The 19879-nt window shown below is 41.0% G+C and overlaps 1 protein-coding gene across 1 annotated transcript in view; it reads right to left on the bottom strand.

Annotated features, from left to right (window-relative positions):
- Positions 1-1540: 1540 nt before the first annotated feature.
- LOC119187404 (uncharacterized) overlaps positions 1541-19879 on the bottom strand; it is a 44503-nt gene continuing 26164 nt past the window's right edge. The window contains exon 5 of the mRNA XM_037435549.2: positions 1541-1755. Within this exon, the coding sequence (XP_037291446.1) occupies positions 1687-1755 (69 nt within the window). The 3' untranslated portion in view covers positions 1541-1686. The remainder of the gene's footprint in view (positions 1756-19879) is intronic.

Here is a 19879-nt window from a genome sequence, read left to right as displayed (position 1 = left end):
AATCTAGCTCATCGAATTTCAAGTAGACTACATTGCTGGTTGCTACATCTGTTCAGCTTAATATAGCTCATCGAACTTTTATCAGACTATTGTTAGTTTCTATTTACTGTCAAATTATTTTTGTATTTCTCCTTTACGCCTTCAATAAGGTCACCACCGAAAATATGCCACCGCATTTCTCTTTTAACGTTATTCCACAAAGTTATCCACACTAGCATGACGCCAGCTGTTCAGCGTAATCTATCTCATCAAACTTCGAGCAGACTACATAACAGCTTTAGTTTATCCCGAATGTGCGGCGGTACTAACGCTTTCAACAAATGGGCTCTTCCACGAGCTTTCGTTTGTGGAATGATTTACCAGATGGCCTTGCGTCCGAGCAAGACCACACAAAGTTCTGATTTGATATGTGGGGTTTAACGTCCCAAAACCAGCATATGATTATGAGAGATGCCGTAGTGGAGAGCTCCGAAAATTTCGACCACCTGGGGTTCTTTAACGTGCACCCAAATCTGAGCACACGGGCCTACAACATTTCCGCCTCCATCGGAAATGCAGCACACAAAGTTCTGTCATACCCTTAAAAAGTACTTGTGCACAGATTAATAGATTTTATTGATATGTGGGATTTAACGTCCCAAAACCACCCTATGATTATGAGAGACGCCGTAGTGGAGGGCTCCGGAAATTTTGACCACCTTGGGTACTTCAACGTGCACCCAAATCTGAGCACAGGGGCCTACAACATTTCCGGCTCCATCGGAAATGCAGCCGCCGCAGCCGGGATTTGATCCCGCGACCTGTGGGTCAGCAGCTGAGTACCTTAGCCACTAAACCACCGCGGTGGGGCGTCGCATATTGTAACCTACCTTTCTTGTATGTATTGTGCGGATATTTTCATTAGTTAAATTGTATTTCCTATAATAATAAATATTTACTTATATATATATAATGTTCTCGCTTATCATCTGTATCGCCCCCCTTACACAATGCTCGCGAGGGCTCCATAAGGTACTGTAAATAAAAAATCTACTTTTCATGTACATGTTCCCTAGTTAAACAGCTTTTCAGTTGCTGATAGTCATACGAGTGGAAATTATGTACATAAGCATTTTCTTACGTCATGACGTACAAATTTTCAATTTTACTGTTTCCAGAACTAGGGATTTCTGTGCATTAGATCCGTTAGGTAACAGAGGTGTTTCTCAAACATTTGGGATTGATTAAATAAGGAGGTACGGCTGTTCGAATGCCCTTTGGGCCGTGTGTGAAAGCAATGCATTATGTGAAAAGCATGCAAGCAAACTAAAAAATAAAAAAAACATAGGTCCCTAATTATTTAGCCCGACTAATGCACCGAATCCCTGCTTAGGTTTCCATCTTTGCATAAACCGCCAGAATGAAAAAAATACGTATTTTTACACATACGCAAAGCAGTGATACCTGTAAGAACCACAGTGTTCAATGGTATGTAAAATGCATTGCAATGACTGAACGAAAGCAGAAAATGATCATAGGCCACCATTTGTGTAATATTTTTCGGCTGCGCCTCAAAGCATGTAGAAAATTTTGTGATCGCTGCGTTAGGCCCCTGCTTGGTATGTGCCCAGTTTGATTTTGTCGTAACTCCGGTAGCATAACATCACAGAAGGCCTCATCTTGCGCAGGCGACCAGCTTTCCACCTGTCACCAGTTCTTGATCAGCGAGTAGATGAATTGAGCCAAATGTAGTACTCCGCAGACTATCGCGACAATCTGCGAGAACAGAAAAGGAAGAGATCAGTTAAAAGTGCGACATTTTGATCGTGCAGTGCCAAACGGGGACCTACAGTTCCCAAACAGAGAGCTACTATTTATACAAATGCGCCAAATTTCAGTGCACCTGTGGTCACTTTTTAGTTTTAATAATTTCGCAATACTATTGTCAATTCAGAAAGCAATGGTACGGGTAAGGTAAGGAATTAAATGGTAAAAAGCGTAACCACAAGCTCAGAGAGCACAAAAGCATTGATAATGTAATTGGGGGGAGGGGGGTTACAGGCCAAAACTGCGTGATGAAGCCAACCCTGCTAGGGACTACGGATTATTTTGAGCCCGTTTGCTATGTGCCTCTAAATCTAAGTACCCAAGCTGTTTTCTTTCTTATGTTTTTTGCATTTTGCCATTATCGAAAGGTATTACTTTGGCCTGGAACTGAACCAGTTGTGTTCCCGCTTAGCAGTGCAGTGCCATAGCCATCAAGCCACCATGGTGGCAAACTTTAAATGCAGTGCATTTTTAAGTCGCACGATGTCGCGCTTTGGCGTCGGTGGTGGCACCGTCCGCACGAACACTGCGCATGCTCGCGTCTCGCTGCTTGCGCCACGTGCTAGCGCCTCGTGCCGAAACCCGCATGTTGGCGATCATGTCTATTTCACCTCTCTTGCCTCACAAAGCTGATGCAGACAGCGTCTGCTAGTAAAAAAAACGACTTCTTGCGCTGCACAACCATTCACTGGCCATTCCGTATATGTAGGAAAAACAAAATCGCGCGTCCAGAATTCAGACAAGGGGGCCTTTACTTGGCTTACGCTTGACATTGAAGGCAATCGCTTCTCTTTCAATAGATAAATAGGAATAATAAAGACAAAATAACAATTCAGAATTCCCAATTTTTACCCAACTACACTCTAAACCACTCTACATAGCCTTCATAGATTACGAGAAGGCGTTTGATTGAGTAGAAATATTAGCCGCCATGCAGACACTGCAGAATCAGCGCGTCGATAAAGTATATATAAACATTCTGTAAGAAATCTACAGGGGATCAACTGCTACCATAGTGCTTCATAAAGAAAGCAACAGAATACCAATCGAGAAGGGTGTAAGGCTGGGGAACACAATCTCCCAATGCTGTTTTCCACGTGCTTAAAGGAGGTTTTCAGAAGCCTAGAATGGGAACAGTTAGGGATGAGTTAATGGAGAGTACCTTAGTAACCTGCGCTTCGCCGATGACATTTCATTACTGAGTAACTCAGGGGAAGAATTGCAACTCATGATTATGGAGTTAGACAAGGAGAGCAGAAAAGTAGGTTTTAAATTTATTCTGCAGAAAACGAACGTAATGTACAACAGCCTTGGAAGAGAGCAGCGCTTCGAGAAAGGTAATAGTGCACTTCAAGTTGTGAAAAACTATGTCTACTGATGACAGGTAATAACCGTGGAGCCGAACCACAAGACTGAAGTAACTAGAAGAATAAGAATGGGGTGGAGCACATTTGGCAAGCACTCTCAAATTATGACAGGTAGATTACAACTATACCTCAAGATGAAGGCATATAACAGCTGTATTTTGCCAGTACTTAGCTACGGAGCAGAAACCTGGAGACTTACAAACAGGGTTCAGCTTAAATTGAGGACGACAAGTTGAGAAATGAAAAGAAAAACGGTAGGTGTAACTTTAAGAGACAAGAAGAGAGAAGAGTGGATTAGGGAACAAACGGGGGTTAAGGATATCATAGTTGAAATCAAGAAGAGAAAATGGACGTGGGCCGGGCATGTAGCGCGCAGATAGGATAACCGCTGGTCATTAAGGGTAACTAACTGGATTCCCAGAGAAGGCAAGCGAGTTAGGGGGAGACAGAAGGTTAGGTGGGCAGATGAGATTAAGAAGTTTGCGGGTATAAATTGGCAGCAGCACTCATAGGACTGGGTTAACTGGCGGAACATGGGAGAGGTCTTTGTTCTGCAGTGGACGTAGTGAGGCTGATGATGATGATGACACTCTAAACAACAACAAAAAAAGAACCCAAATGGTACTTTTTGGCTTGTCCTCTTGATCACTCCCATCTGTACATGTTTTTACGTCCTCGAAATGGGAGTAAAGAAAAGCGCCCTTGTGGTAGGGCATATAAAGGGCGTACATTGGGCAAAAACTTTACTCCTTTTGTGGCTCAGTGAAAACGAATTCGAAGTTTTATGGTTCTTACTTTGAAGTATTTTCGGCGTAGTTAGGGCATTATTTTACCCCCTTGTTGGCGTTTGCAAGAGGCAGAGCGGGAGCATTTGAGTAACGTGACCACGCTGTTTTTGTCTTCTTTTTATTCTATTTCAGTGTAAATAGGTAGAATCTAGGGCGTTTTAGCTCGCCTCTCTTGGGAGTACTTTTGGTATTGAATGGGAGTAACCACTGGAGTCGGAATTCCCTCTGAGCAAGAATTCTTGCAAGGCTGCAGGCTGCATTCTAAAAAAAATTAGACGCGAAAAAAGAAAAGCCTATTTACAGCCTAAACATCAAAGCAAAATACGGATTATTTCAGAGTTCATGTTTATGCCCTACGAGAGCACATAGGCTGAAGACTTGTACATTTATTATTATGGAGGTTAAATTACACACAAAGTACAACTATTCTGTTCATTTTCCAGGAGTAAGCATGATTATTGATCACAGAATTTGTACAACATGAGCACAACAATTACCACCACATAAAGCACTAAAGTACAAACACTACAAATACAAAATGTTCACATATTTGTAGTATAAAGTAGAAAAGTAAAAAAAAATAATGAAATACAGATATTCAAATTTTGCCAATCATATTACAGCATCTGACTAGAAATCTGCAAAACTTCGATTAGAAGACCACCTGATGTAGTAAAAAGTGCATTTCTGGAGCTCTGGTGCTGTAGATGAATATGCCCAAGAACATATATGTAGAACTTAATTACAATGTGTCAAAAAATGAACTTGCAGCACTTGTTTGAATTAAATTATATACCAGTGACTAAAGTTTCCTTAGAGATTTCTGGACATTTTTTTGGTAGCACACATCTAACATATAGAATAAATGGGCAATACTCAAATGCATTAAATGGATGCACCTATATTCTTGTCTAAGAAAATGAAAAAACCTCAAGGCACTACTGGATCAGCTTTCAAGTATCAGCAAAGCCAATTTCACCAGACTATGTCAAATTAGCTTCAACTCACAACAGTACAAGAGAGGTTGAAACGTGTACTACAATAACTTTGTTGCTTTGGTACTGTTGGCGACCATATCGATCAAGCTCAAAGATAGCATCCATGAACATATAAAACAACGCACATGCCACAGAAATGGGTAATGCATTAAAAGTACTAACACAACATACATTAGATAACTGGACAGAACAAGCAAACAGCTTTTTCTGTCTCATTTTTTTTATGTATGTTCAGCTAATGCTTTCTAATGAATACACTAAAAATTTTCTAAGCTTCAACTTCTCTAGCGTATTCCATTTAAATAGACAATGGTGCGAAGCGGCACACACCCAACAAAATTTAAAAAATGCAGGATTACAACACCAGATCTTACACTACACACTAATAAATCCTCACTGACGTCACCTAGCACGCTTGCGCGCTGTTGGGTCATTTCAAATCATCCAGCGTGTTTCCGACCACCACAACTATAGCAGAAATAATTTTCACGTGTTTTTTGAAGTTCGAAAGTTGTCCTGCTCGTTTGTTTTCGTTGCCAAAAACTTTCCTGCGTATTTATAAGGATATGTAGTTTTTCGCTGACTGAGTCGGAGGGCGTTAAAACATTTTTTTCCAAAGATGGTTTTGGAATATACCTAATAAAAATGGTATTTACGGCAACGTAGTAAATTGATGCAACTGTAAAAATAATGACTCATTTATGTATGTATATTTTTGAGGGCTTTTGACACGAGAAAAATGCATGAATTTGTTGAAGGATATTTTTTCCAGGATCGTGGCTAACTGAAAGCGCACACATAGAATATGTGCAATCAGCCTGATTGACATGCTACAAACTAAAAGGAATTTAGGTGCTCAAGGTGCAGCAGATCATCTGAAAAAAATCAAATTTCTCTTTTTTTAAAAAAACTCTGTTACAGCAGCAAAAAACCTACCTTGATATAGTACTAAAAATATGCACGGTAGCTCCCTTGAAAGTGTTATAAATGAGCTAAAAATAGATGACGTTACTAGACAGTTACTTGTTAACTTGAGAAATATTTTTTTTTGAAATCAAGTATTCCTTACAGCATCTTTCCTATGCAACCCACGCAGCATGACCCTTTCACAAAGGCAATCCTCAAGTCAAGGCGACTGGCGTAGGATGCAGACGGCAAAAGTCGTGCTATCTACAAGGGAATGGATTTATAATCTGCATTCTATTGCTAACAGAAATGCATAACAGTGAATGTGGTGAATGAACCATCCAGCATTAGAGATTTACAGTCACAAATGGTACTTTCCTCTGAACTACTGCAAATGCAGAATGTGTATTTTACACACTTAATAAATAAAGTTTATTCATAATCACTACGTAAGTACCATTCACGAAATACACTGATTAACGCTGTCTTAATACAAATTCTTAATTTTTTTCTAGCTTTCAGGAAACTACCTTGCTCCTTGAGACCAAAAACCTGTCATATGACTACACACAAATGAAGAGCTTTATAGTAAGAACTCAAAGGCTAGCCTACTCTATTCTCTCGCTTATGTTGGTGGGTAATGTAGTGTTATTGCGTATTGTATACTTTTTAGCAGCTTGATGTCTCATCTCTGAGTCATCACTGGAAAAGGAGAGAGAGAGCTGCACCCCCCTTCCTTTGCTGTTCGTTCAGATATTTTCAAGTTTCAGTTATTCATAAGCATATATACCTGTAGAGATACAAATGCACACCCGAATGTACATAAAGTGTGGCTGACATCACTTTGCCTTCACACAAACCCACCCAAAATATTTCTTTTGCTATGCTACTTGTGACCACACTCTAGCCACATTTCTTGTAGTGCACCTCTGTTCCGATTCCTTTACGGTTGCTTTATAGATGGCACTAAGATTGCTACCTACATTTCTATAAGTGGGTTTGGGCTGAAGATTGCCTTTGCAGATGTAATATGCTGCAGAGTTACGTAGGTCAAAAGCTATAAAAGAAACACTAACTTTAATAAAATATTTCTTAGTATAAAAATAATACTCCCTCGTAACTGCACCTACGTTCAGCTAATACATACCGTTTTCAAGTGAGATATGCATACTTTTTTGCCCAAGCACCATGGTGACTTTTGACGCTGAATACAAAGCTTTCCCCCCCCCCCCCCCAAAACGGGCAAATAGGAATTTTTTCCTCAGACACTGTGCTATTCTTTCAGCACCTAAATTATTTTTATTTTTAGCCTGTTAAACAGGCCAGCTACAAATAATCTATTTGTGCTTTTTGAGCTTGCCATGTTTCCTGAAAAAAATACCGAATTTGGCAACCATTCAGTTTTACTGGTGTGAGAACCCCTCAAAGAATTGATATGCATAATTGGTCATTATTTTTACAGTTACGTTGCTTCATTACCTTGCAACAAATACCATTGTATTGAGTTAATCACAAAACATTTTATGAAAAAATATTGTTTTTTGATGCCCTCTAGCTCAATCGGCACAGAACTACAGAATTACAATAAGCACGAAAAGTTATGGCAACCAAAATAAACAACCAGGACGAGTTCTTTGAGAAATATGAAATTGTTTCGGCCATATTTGTGATGATCTGAAAAAGGCTGGTTGGCTCGGCATGTCATGACCAAGTTATAACGGGCTAGCTGAATGCAAATTAACAAAAAAGGATCGTTTTCGATCAGCTTATTTTTTTTGTTAGACACGGCAACAGTAATTCAATCAGCAATTAGGCCAGGAAAAAACATTGTGAAAAATAACTATAGTGTATTAATTATGGTGTCAATTACAGAGGTCATGGCAGGTGAAAAATCAATGCTGCACTGAATGTAACACCAACCAACCCGTTACATTTAGCAAAATATTGCATTGAGCTTCCTTGTGCTGTTTTGCAAGGCACAATATACTAAACATGTATGCATTGGTCAATGACCTATCTGTGCCCAGTGACAAAGCCAGTAGAGTATTCAGGAACCATGACTCCATAAAAATAACATTAAGTCAGCATTCATACAACACATATGTGGTGGTTTAAATACCCTGGCACCACTCTTAAGGCAAAGGTAGTGTCAATGAAAATGTTACCATTAACAGCAATAAAACTTATCAGGATAGTACCAGCAGAGAAGCACGTTTGAGAAAAAAAAAGAGCAGCAGTGCAAAATATTAACCACTAATTTTTTAATTGATGTCAAGAGCATCAAAATAAAGCTGTTGGTATAAAAGTTAAACAAGGAACGCTCTGTGAACAATTCTCTGTGAGCTTTTTATGTCTATTTCACATCAGGCGTAAGAAGGTAGGCTATTCCAGAAAATGGTGATTACACTTGAAAAACGATTTGTCCATCATAGTGAAGCGCAAAGACAACATGTTTTTCTGTCCCAGATAAGGCCGGAAGAGCGCTCGTACCTACGATAGAAGACAGAAAGCAACACTTTAAAAAAAGTTGGTTATTGGACTACTTCGTGTTTAGACATAAAAGCCATTGCGAATAGCACAAGTAGTTAGGACTGATATCAGATAGGAAGTATCTAGCACAGGTGCAACACTATTGCAACACTAAACAAAATTGAGCAAAGTTATGGCATACAGTGTCGATGCTGTTGAACCAATAGAAAAATATACTTTACCCACGCATGATCTGTTCAATTTAGTAAGGTTGACAAGGCATGTTTCACAACCATGTCTTATTTTGGTGGTTTCACGGACAATTATCTCTGTGTTGCATGAACAACATGTTAAGTGCTTGGTGAACCGAAATTGCATAGAATGGGGCACACCAGAATTTTAAAAGAACCGGCATTTGAAAGAGGGATTGTATTCTGAAAAAGTTTTTTCGAGTGGTTCATTAATGACTTTTGCGCTAATTCAAATGACTGTGATGATGTAAGGTAAGGTAAAAGGCTAGTTTCGAAAACGAAAAGAAGCTTTTTAAAAAACTTGAAGCTTCTAGCCAAAGCGCCCAACCAAAAAGGTGGAAGTATTGCCTTACCATAACGTCGCAGAATTTGAAAATAGGGTAGACAGAGGTGAATGGACTCGCTGTTTTCTCAACTCCTCCTAATATTTATGCCTTAACTTGGTGGGTGAAGCCTGAGTGCCCTTGAGAATATTTATGATAGACTTTTGTTTCGTGCAAAGTGCTCACCATCAATGAACCCCTTCATAGTATGTAATGAATGAAAAAGTGGGGAATGTTGAGCTCATTTTCCAACGTTAACAAAATGTTAATAATAAAAAAAACCAATGAAATTATAGGGGGTGTTATTTCAAGTAATTATAGTGTAATTGTGAGAAAGGTGCACGAAAAGATAGGTTTTCTTTGGCAGAAATTAAACCTGCCAACTTAGAATACGTCCGCTGCTCCACCAACTTGTATATAGTTCTAACGTACCTAAAGCAGGTGCACAAGCCCTTATTCTGTTCATTCGTAGTAAGGCTTTCATTCTGTCAGACTGGATTCCCTCAGGTAGTATGTAAAGATTATTAGTCAGCTTCAAACTCGTGAAATATTACGTACTTTACGATTCCAGCAAGTAGGAAAAGTGTTTCATACTCGCAGTTACGGTTACTAGCAGTGTTAACACTTCTAGGACATACATAGGTCGTGCAGCCATATATTTCTTGCAACCTGTACTTCTGTGTGTCTGTGTATTCTTTCCCTGAAAATTCGAGCTTACCTTGATAAGCCTTTTCTATATGAAAAGGCTCTAGAAAAACAAATTTATTCAAGACGCTGCTTAGTCATTCGAAAGCCTTAGAAGTTTTGAACACCGACACAGTTTTGCCAATGGCTGCTTCAGTACTAAAATGCATCCTTGTAGACGAATTCCGATAGGTTTTTAAACGACCCTTAACATCAAATTTGGAAACTCGAAATGCTTGTGTTGTCTGACAGTCCAGCATACGGATGCACTTATGACCAATTATTATTGAAGAGCGCTGCCTGTACAATATTTTAATTTGGTTTTAAAGTAAGGGTGAGTGCTTATCCAAGTTATTAGCACCAATAGTCTTCTCTGATTTGATGCAAACAGGGAAGTATTGTCAACAACAGAGAACATTTGTGGGGTGCGCACTATACCCCAACTGGAACCCGGTGGGGAGTACCATCTCACCCCTCTCCCCTTTCACTCTGTTGCCAGGCTGCTCTCACAGTGGTTCAGGCTGCTTACGGCACTAGTTGTCCTCTTTCTATCTCAGTGGAATACGATAAGGCCTCACATTGTTTATTCGTTCTTCGCCACCAACAGGTCTCCCGATTTTTGAGACTGAATGCGCTGAAGCATCCACCTCTTGACCGATGCTTCAGCGAATGCACTCTCAGGCAATTTCACGCTGTGTGGTGCTTGTCGCTTAGGATACTTAGGCGGGTGTTTTTAATCGACAAAATATCGGAATTATTCCCCTAGTATTGATTATAGAAAGCTTTAGAGCAGTTATGTTTTAATGTTGGTATTACCACAAAGCTACAAATTTTTGTAAAAAAGCTGCAAACAAATCTTTCGCTGTCAGGATTCCTTAAATTGCATTCGCACAAGTTTCTCTAAAGAAGCATGGTGGTGTACATTGCAAGTACATTTCACTTTGAGGAACAGGAAAAAGTCTGCTGGTGCTAAGTAAGTGCAGTAAGGGAATCGAGGAATCGTTGAGAGTTCATTTAGGTCAGGTGGTCTTGTAATGGAAGGAAAACTCAAATGTTGATGAGCAGTTCAATTGGCTGCTGTATTATGCATTTGCACAGTTCCTCAGCACGAGCCACTAAAGCTGGATATAGCCTGACAAAATACTGAAATGACTGACATTTCGCACGTCAGGGAGGGTACATCTGCCACCACAGTGCGTGCGCGTTGCAAGTGTGCCTGCGATGTAATCATGCCAGAAAAAAGTTGTTTCTTATACTTTTTATACACACATACACACTCTGTCTATATATATATTTATAATTGTCTGTCACAAACCAGATCTTTTTTATAGAGAAGTCTTGAGTGCAAACCAGGCAGAGCCCCGAAAAATAAAAAAAAGACCAGCACTGGCCCTAACAACTTTGTTCTTTTTTCAACATGTACAGTCGCCCACCATTTCTTCAGACAGTGAAAATTCGAACATGCCCTTTTATTGGGACTTCTCAGTGGCACCACCACTTATCCTATTGAAGCGTTGAAAACTCAGGACCGAGAATTTGGATGCCTCTTGGTGCACCATTCACATTGTCCGCACTCCGACTGGCTGATCGAGTGCGGCATCAAATGCCATGACCAGCTGCCCGCATTGTTTTTACAACAACTAGGTTGTCTGCACTAAAAAGTTGGAGTGGCCATGGCTGGAGATTGTGTCAGGGTAAAAGTCATTGCAGAAATTACAATTGTTAATTTCGAAGGCCGTGCGTTTTTGGGCGGCACGTAATGGCCGTTTTTGGTCGTGTATTCATTGAATGAGTATCACAACCACACTGCAGGCCCAGCCAAGCCATACTCAGAATCGGCTTGGTTATCGCTCAAATTGGCCACACGTACGCAGCAAACAAAGAAACACGAGTGCTGCAGCATGAACTAGCTTTATGCAACTTAGTTTCTTTTGTCATTTGAGAGCTTGCTTGTCAATTATTTCTGTGGTCAAGCGTGTTTTGTGTCTGGCTCTCTTGTTTGCTGCAAGACCTGCTAAAAAGGCTCCAACGCTACCAATTCCATTTGTGTTGTTGGCACCCACAAGAGCATTCAGAATTTACAAGACACAGATGGCGGTGAAAGAAGCTGTAATATTTTGCAAGACCAAATTAGGGGGACTTCAATCTGATGCTGCTTAGGAGTTTGAGTCGGGCAACAATAGATGAATAGTGCTTCATGATGACTCCCCTGAAGTGCCACCCACACCAATGCTATACAGATTTAGCACATGCCTTAACAGTGCTATGACCTACAGTTATGGCGAAACGCTAGCCAAAAAGCCAGGCCGACTTAGTTGCCTGTAATTGTGCTTGTGTGCAGACATGTACTACTTTTTATAGTTACTGGACCAATAAAGGTGCTGTTTTTCTGGCGAGTCCTTTCTTTCGGACTCACGATTATTCAGATTTTTCAACGGTTCTTGCCTAATGTGAATAAACAGTCGGCAACTTATAAACGCCATTGCTACATAACATTGAATATGCAGCATACACATTGCATACCAACACACGGATAGTTAACAATGAAGTGAATGCACGAATTGAAAATTAACAGGGTTACAAATAAAATACAGATGTATCAATGATGCAAATCTTTCCCATTTTTTTATTTGGGGAGCTTAAGTGCAAGCAACATATTTACATATTTACTCTTGCTTCTGCCGAAAATTAGAGTCTCACATAATCATGAGGCACAGCTGCAGCAGTACAGTTCATATGAGCAACAAGATGTTTTCCTTTTGCAATATCATTTACGCATTGTGCATATTCCTTAAGTCGCTCAATTATTCAATGCCCAGTTTTCCCGATGCAGGTCTTGCTATTTCAATGAGGTATGCTGTGTATCAAAGGTGCTGCGCGGGATATAGCAGACTGAATGCTTGACTAGTGTCTGCTATCCTCCCCCTTCCTCAATATACAGAAGCACTGCTTAACAAGCTTGCTTCATACAGAAAAAGCCATAGAGATATCGTCAATGCTAACCACTCTCTTAGGTTGACGTGTAACAGCATCAAAGTGAGGCGCCACAACTAGCCCGACAGCCCACAGCCACACATAACCCTCTTGATTTTTTTTTAAATCACGGCTTTGGTAACGGCCGTAAGGAGTAGCAATATAACTTGCAGCCAGAACATAATGTAATACGCGACTGTTAAAGCTGTACTGTATTTTACACTAACACAAGCTTTTGAAAGCAGATTTCATACCTAACGACACAATTTCTCTTTCAATAACTTTCGAATGGGCTGGCTTAAATCGCACAAGCTTTTGGCATAGGTTGACTACTGGCCTTCTTGATGTTCAGTGCATACTTAATAAAATAAAATGGAAGAAGTGGAAGGACGACACCTTGAACTCGGCACACACACAAGTGCCTGTGTGCCCCCCCTTCGTCTTGCCCTGTAGTGATAAGTCTGCACTAAACATCAGTAAAGCTGAAAGCTTATGTCTGTGTCATTTAGGTCAGCCCATTGGAAATTAGTGAAAAGAGGAATTGTGTCATGTATGAAATATGCTTTCAAAGTTCATGTGAGCATAAGATGCAGAGCTTTGGCATTTAAGTGGTACACCACATTTAGGCTGCAGGCAGCAATATGATGCTACATACAGATGTTCCTGAAGCCTTGATTCAAAAAGGAAAAACCAGTAAAAAGGCGACATGTGAACGAGAACCATTCAGGTCACGTGTAGTGCCTTGACGTTATCAGGTGGCAAATTAGCTCTCGAGAGTTGCTAGAAGGCACAATATCTCCCTTGACGCTTTTTTACAACGAACAGGCTTGCTCAGGTGTGGTGTCACACAAGCGGTGGTAACAGGCAAGGATGCCAAATCTAGCAAGGTGTCACCTATGTTTCATGCAGCAAATGTGTAGTAAATGCCATGCTGCTGTCCTGTGGCAAGACTTCAAGTGGGCACAGCATCAATAAAAGACGTAGGGAACAATGCACAGGAAATAAACATTTTTTACAAAAAGGCACACTTCTTTGCTCACCCTAATAACTGCTGCAGCTGTGCACTGCAGTTCTTGGAGACGTGGATTTGACTCCTTATTCCTACTGGAAAAACATGCAGCTCGGCCCTTCCGGAAGAAGACATTTTTGCATTTGAAGATAAATTGGGGACATCTTTTGGTAGTACAGCAGCACATAAAATGAAAACGTAAACATGAACTCGTATGCAGCTGTTCATGTCAGGTCCCTGTTGGGCTATTTGACACTATATATCCATATTAACTACTCTGTTCACAATGCTGTCGTGGCACAAAATTTTACATTTTGAAGGTTTTAACACCACAAAGCAATTTAAAAAGGCGCTTGAAAGCTCCGCGTGCAGATTATCTACTCTGTTCTGAATGCACTGCCAAGAAATTTTTCACTTCAAGAAACTTCATTAGGGCAGCAATCTTACAGCAGCAAAGGTAACTCCTGTTCACTTTCTTTGACAGCGATTAACAAAACAGCAGGTTGCCCTTTGTATCCCTCATTTACACTGCATCGCCCTAACACATCCAGTCTGTCTCCTGCATAGTTTCTTACAACAACCCAAGTTCAACTTTGCTTTGCCCACACTTCTAGGTATATTTGGCCTAGAAGAGCGAAGACTTGGAAGAAAAAAAAAGACTATTTAGAAGATGTTCAACTTGCAGCCACGTTTATTTTGAAAAGTATCTCAGTGCGAAAACAAACGCACAGGCCGTCACACCTGATTTTCACTGAACCAACAACAAATATCTGGTTAGAAAAACACGTTAACACTCTATGATACCACGAATGGGGCATGCCTAATTAGTTTTAAGACTAAACTGCGTTCAAGGTAGTTCATTTTCTTCATTGTCCGATGCACTGATGATGCACTAATGAATGCGTCTGCGGCAATTTTAATCTTTTCCGGGCTGTAAGATTTTGCGCTCACACCTGCCCTTAGCCCGGCCATTGAGATTCGCCTTTTCCAAAAGTGCAATGCAGCCACATGTACTGCAATACGCGGGAAGGTGCACCACATTCTTCCGAGCATTCACCGTAGTTACGTGCCCTCCGAGTCCATTGATAGGGCATCGACCTGTTTGGCCGATGTACGCTTTGCCACAACTGACTAGTATCTTATATACCACTTCCGTAGCACAGGGGACAAATGGCTTCTTGCGTTTCTTTCAACAGACTTCTTTGTTCTGTCACGTGCAAGAGTGCATAAATAGAAAAGCTTTAAGGGTGCTGAGAAGACGAGGTCTTCGTTATGCTTTGAACATTCTGAGCACTGACATCAAATGTGCTCATACCAAGATTTTTGCACCAGCGAGTTGCTATGAACCCCGTAGCAGCGATTCGTGACCTAAAAGGCAACTGAGAGATAGATAACTATTACTTTTATTGATTTATATCGCTGGTATCTAGCCCTATTCAAAGCGGCCGGCAATCCCACCATTTTTTCCGCTGGGAGCACCAGCAGTGGCGCTACCTCGCGGTCACTTCCAGAGAACGCCTCAGCTGACCACTTTTCCACAGAAAAGGGTGACGTCCGGCTCAGCTGCTGCGCAAACATTTCGTCTGCTAGGCGGACACATTCAGTCATGCCTTGTCACCTGCATTGCTGTCGTCACCGTTCAAAGTGTCGACTCGGGTTCAATACGATAGTCTGGAGCTTGCCATCCCCGCGATTCGCGACGTCGCAAATTACTTTTGCTTTGATTGACCTTTTTCAGAATAGTCATTCTGAAATAGACGCCCTTCCAAGCAGCACTGCAGAGGTGCCCGAGAATGCACACTTCAGCCATGATCGCTCGTGTGTCTCAGCTATATTGGTGTGCTTGGGCGCGCGAAGAATTCAGGTATACGCAGAGGGGTCAATGCAATATAGCTATCGCGAATGAGCATCAGCGGAGAAATGGAATACGTTTACTGCTTGCTAGGTTCTTTTTCGCGCCTCCAGATGGCCCCCTATATCCAGACTCCTGCGGTTAACATCGTATTGTCACTTGTACGTAACGCAAAGTCTAAAAAGAACTACAATTCAACAATACCTGCGTGTTACTTGTTAGCAATGAGATCTGACTATACGCTGTTTCACTTTTAATAGCTTGTGGTCATGTTGATGTGTAACACATACGTGATATGAAAAGACACCCTCATGGCGCTTTTTCCGTGCTTCGATCTATACGATTGCATCTTACCTGCAACTCACAACGATTCCCCGATATGCTGACCGACAAGCACACTTTTAATCATGCTTTTTTCTTTCGTCGTTCTTTTGAAGGTGGTTTTTTTCTTGACAATTTCATGTAATAATTCAAACCAGTGCGACGAAGATCAGACGCGACGAGCGAGTGCGTTTCTGTCCTTCGGCGCTAGTCGGCGCCATAATAAGAACACTCAGATCGTACACGTCATCGCTACTAGGGCATCATGACTCAGGATGGTGTTTGTGGAATGTATCACACCGAACACCGACGGATGCTGTTCAAATTTGGCCAAGAAGACCTATGCATACCAAGCGATCGAACGATAGGCACATCTAGATCTTGAAATTTGATGTCAGTGCTCCTTTAAGGTTGTGTGAAAGCATGTGAATCTAAGGAATTACAACAAACTTGTTGGACCTCTGTTTTGCTGGCACGCTCAATGAAGTCACAATCTGCTTGAGAAGGGTGGAGAGAAGGGTGGATGCTATGACAACGAGCCATGTGGAAGAAAAACTCGAAGTTAGAAGGTGCAAAATCTGGCAGTCAAAGCTAAAGCTGTCCTTACGATATCATGCCTTGGTCAGAGTCGCGTTGAGGCATGAAGAAGCGATCCCTCTTTTCACCAGTATAGTATGGAAAGAGTCGTATGGGAGGATAGCTTTTTTTGACCGTGGCTAATACTCCCAGCAAATGTAGTCGTCACAATTGAAAAACAATGATAAAAACTGGATCGTATTGTTGTTGGTTGGACACTGCTTTAAGCAGGGTTCACCCTCATTATCCTTTACAATGAACCTTTCCGACCATGATGAGATCCATAAAACATGTGACGACCACATTGCCTGGGAGTATAAGCTACAGTAAAAAAACCTATCCTCCCATTTGACTCTTTTTATACTGTAATGGTGAAAAGGGAAATTGCTTCTTCGTGCCTCAACTCGGCTCTTACCGAGTCATCCTCTCTTAAAGTCAACCTCAGCTTTGGCCACCCGATTTTGTGCCTTCGAACTTTGGGGTTTCTTTCCACATTGCTCGTTGCCATAGCATCCTCCCTTCTGAAGCAGATGGCGGCTTCACCCAGCATGCCAACACGGCAGAGGTCCAACAAGTTGAACAAGTTTGTTGCAATTCCCTACAGTTACATGACTTCACGCAACCGTAAAAGGATAGCTTCAAAGCAGGGTATAGACCTCGTTTTTATGGCATCCTGAAAGCTTTTCGTTTTGTGCACTTCTTGCAAGTGAAAGAACAGAGAAAGAAGTATGTCAAAAAAGCATAAGAAGCCATTTGTTCGTTCTGCTGTGGAAGTGGTATATATGATACCATTCAGCTAAGGTAAAGCGTACATCACCCAAACAGGCCATTGTCCTAACGATAGACTCGGAGAGCACGCAACTACGATGAATGCTCAGAACAATGGGGCGCACGTTCCTGCGCATTGCAGTACATTTGGCTGCAATGGACTTTTCGTGGAGGCGAATGTCAAGGGCAGGGCTGAGGACAAGTGTCAGCGCAAAATATTACAGGCGGGAAAGATTGAAATTGCCGTAGATGCATGCATTAGTGCATCATCGCTGCATCTGACAATGAAAGAAATAAACTTTCTAGAATGCAGTTAGATGAAAAAACTGATTAGGCATGCCCCTTTTATGGTATAGTACATTGTTAACACATTTTTTTTTACCCAGATATGTGTTGTTGGTTCAGTGAAAATCAGATGTGACTGTACCTGTGCATTTGTGTTTGCGCCGATATAATTTTCAAAATACACTTGGTGGCAAGTTGAGCGTCTTATAAGTAGTCTTCCTTTCATTCCAAGCTTTCGCTCCTCTAGGTCAATTGTAAACTAACTAGCCCAACAATTCACAATGTTGAAGCATACTTCCATATAATGGCTGCTGTGGCCACGTGTCCACCTTAATTTAAGAATCGCGATACTTCTCAGTAAGAGTCACCCCATAATCTTTTTTTTTTTTGCTGATGCGACTGCACAGTTGTTTGAACTGTATTCATATTTTTCTGGTGGTTCTATTAAAAGGACTGCATGCATTTAGTCTTCATTTATCCCTGTGCGGCACATGTTTTGTTGATGAACATAGCTAGCATGAGTACCTTTTGTCACAGCAATTTTCTGGCACTTGGGCCTTGCGACGGCTGTATCAGTTCCGTTTCTTGGCCTATTCACTTTGAACTTCTTGCTTCAGTGCCTTGGGGGGGGGGGGGGCACAGCACTTTTGGCAATGCTTCTTTTTTTCACTGCATTCAAGCACTTCTCCGGGTTTCCGACTTTTATTTCAGCAGTTTGTAATGATGTCTATCTCTCGTCAAAAGCAGACGATTTGAAACGTGAGTTGAATCCAAGCTACCATGATCAACCGCCAGAACAGTAACATTTCCGGGTTGGGTCCTTCACATCTACTACAAGTCTTCGTCACTTGCATTGTGAAGCTGAAATTTATGACTTAATTTAGACCTTCCTACATATATAGACATTTTCGAGCAGCAGTGAATTTGAACAGTTTCTCTTACTTTCACGAGGAGCTTTTCTCCTGCCAATGACATAAATAATTTCTTGTGAATTTCATATGCTTCAGGGCCAATTATTGGTAAAAATAGGCACAACTTCTAATCAGTTATGTCATTTGCCATGAAGCTCCAAACGCCCAACATGGGATTGAAAGCTCTCAACTTCAAAGAGTTCTATTCACCTGATCTGCTGACAGGAGCATCACTTGGCTGAAGAAACAAAAACGCCACTTGCCGAACTTTCGGATTCTTAGCTGGCCTTGTGGTTAGGGCACATGCGATGTCCGTATGAAGCCACCACATCCTTGTGGATATTGTCTAGAAGGCCCTGTGACACAGGTCCCACCATGATTGCCAGTATAATTGTTGCACACTAGCAGCAACGGCTCTGCAGAGAAAAGGCAAATTATTTATTGACCAGAAATGTTTCTCCTTTTATAGGTAATATTGTGACACATAGTACCATGCGCTGCTCTCAACATCCCTATACTGCTTGGCAATAAAACGTCATACAAAAGCTTGCACCACGACGCTAACATCGATTTCACTTTGCCTTTAATTAATTGCTATTCCTCTTTTGCTTATTCTTGCTAAATTGGATTCAGTTATGCTTCATTAGGCGAATGGGTTAGCTCATTCGGTGGATTTTTATTAGGTTTCTTTCATAGACACATTGACACAAATGTATGGGAGACTCGGGTACAGAAAATCTGATTCACAGTTGCAAGGCTGCGTGAAGTCTTCAATGGCTTTTGGGAGGCGGACATACAGTATCCATACAGCAGACCCATTAGATGTCAACAACTCTTTTAACATGCACTTTTAGCGAAATCTGGTTGAAATATTTTTTCACTATACAGATATTTTAAGAATTTTGTTCAAGCTATGTCTTGAGGGAGCAGACAATTTTGGAATGCCACTGATAAAATTGAGAAAATTTAAGTTTTTCAGAATATCAAATAGTTTGACTTCATTAATTGCTATGCATTACATAGGTGCAAAAACCTATACTTAATACACAAATTAAGTGCAAAAGACGTTAATATACGAATGCTTTTTTCGCATAAAAAATTTTGAATATGTCCTAATGCCTTAATTGTCTTAATTTGTCCATTGAGCTCCATTCAAAATGGACCCAAACTAGGTCTACCTCTCAGCTGAACACGTGTTGCTAAGTGCTGAAGCCCTTGAAAGAAGAATGTCGAATAGCAGTTGAGGCAGTAAATTTAATCCTATGAAGGTTCACAGGTACTGAAACAACACACAAGAGATATGTAATGATCAAATCATAGCATAATCGAAGTGCAACAAAGTTGAGAACGTCAAGCCAGAGGTAGCAACACAGGAGGTACTACGGCAGAGAATAATTTACCGACTCTTCAGCTGCTTCCCCCCCCTGGTACAATGAATTCAAATTGCCTGTAAGGTCTATACTGTGCCTACAATATTTATTTCAAAAAGAAGAGCCACGAGGAACCCAATAAAAGCCCTTGCAATGTCGACTTCGTAGCTGAATGCCTTTTACTCATGCAATACTATCTTGAGCCAAGCGCACAACCACAAT

Source organism: Rhipicephalus microplus, chromosome X (genome assembly GCF_043290135.1).
Source record: "Rhipicephalus microplus isolate Deutch F79 chromosome X, USDA_Rmic, whole genome shotgun sequence".
Lineage (NCBI taxonomy): Eukaryota > Metazoa > Arthropoda > Arachnida > Ixodida > Ixodidae > Rhipicephalus > Rhipicephalus microplus.
Note: the sequence above shows the minus strand (reverse complement) of the source record. Positions and strands in the feature narration are given on the sequence as shown.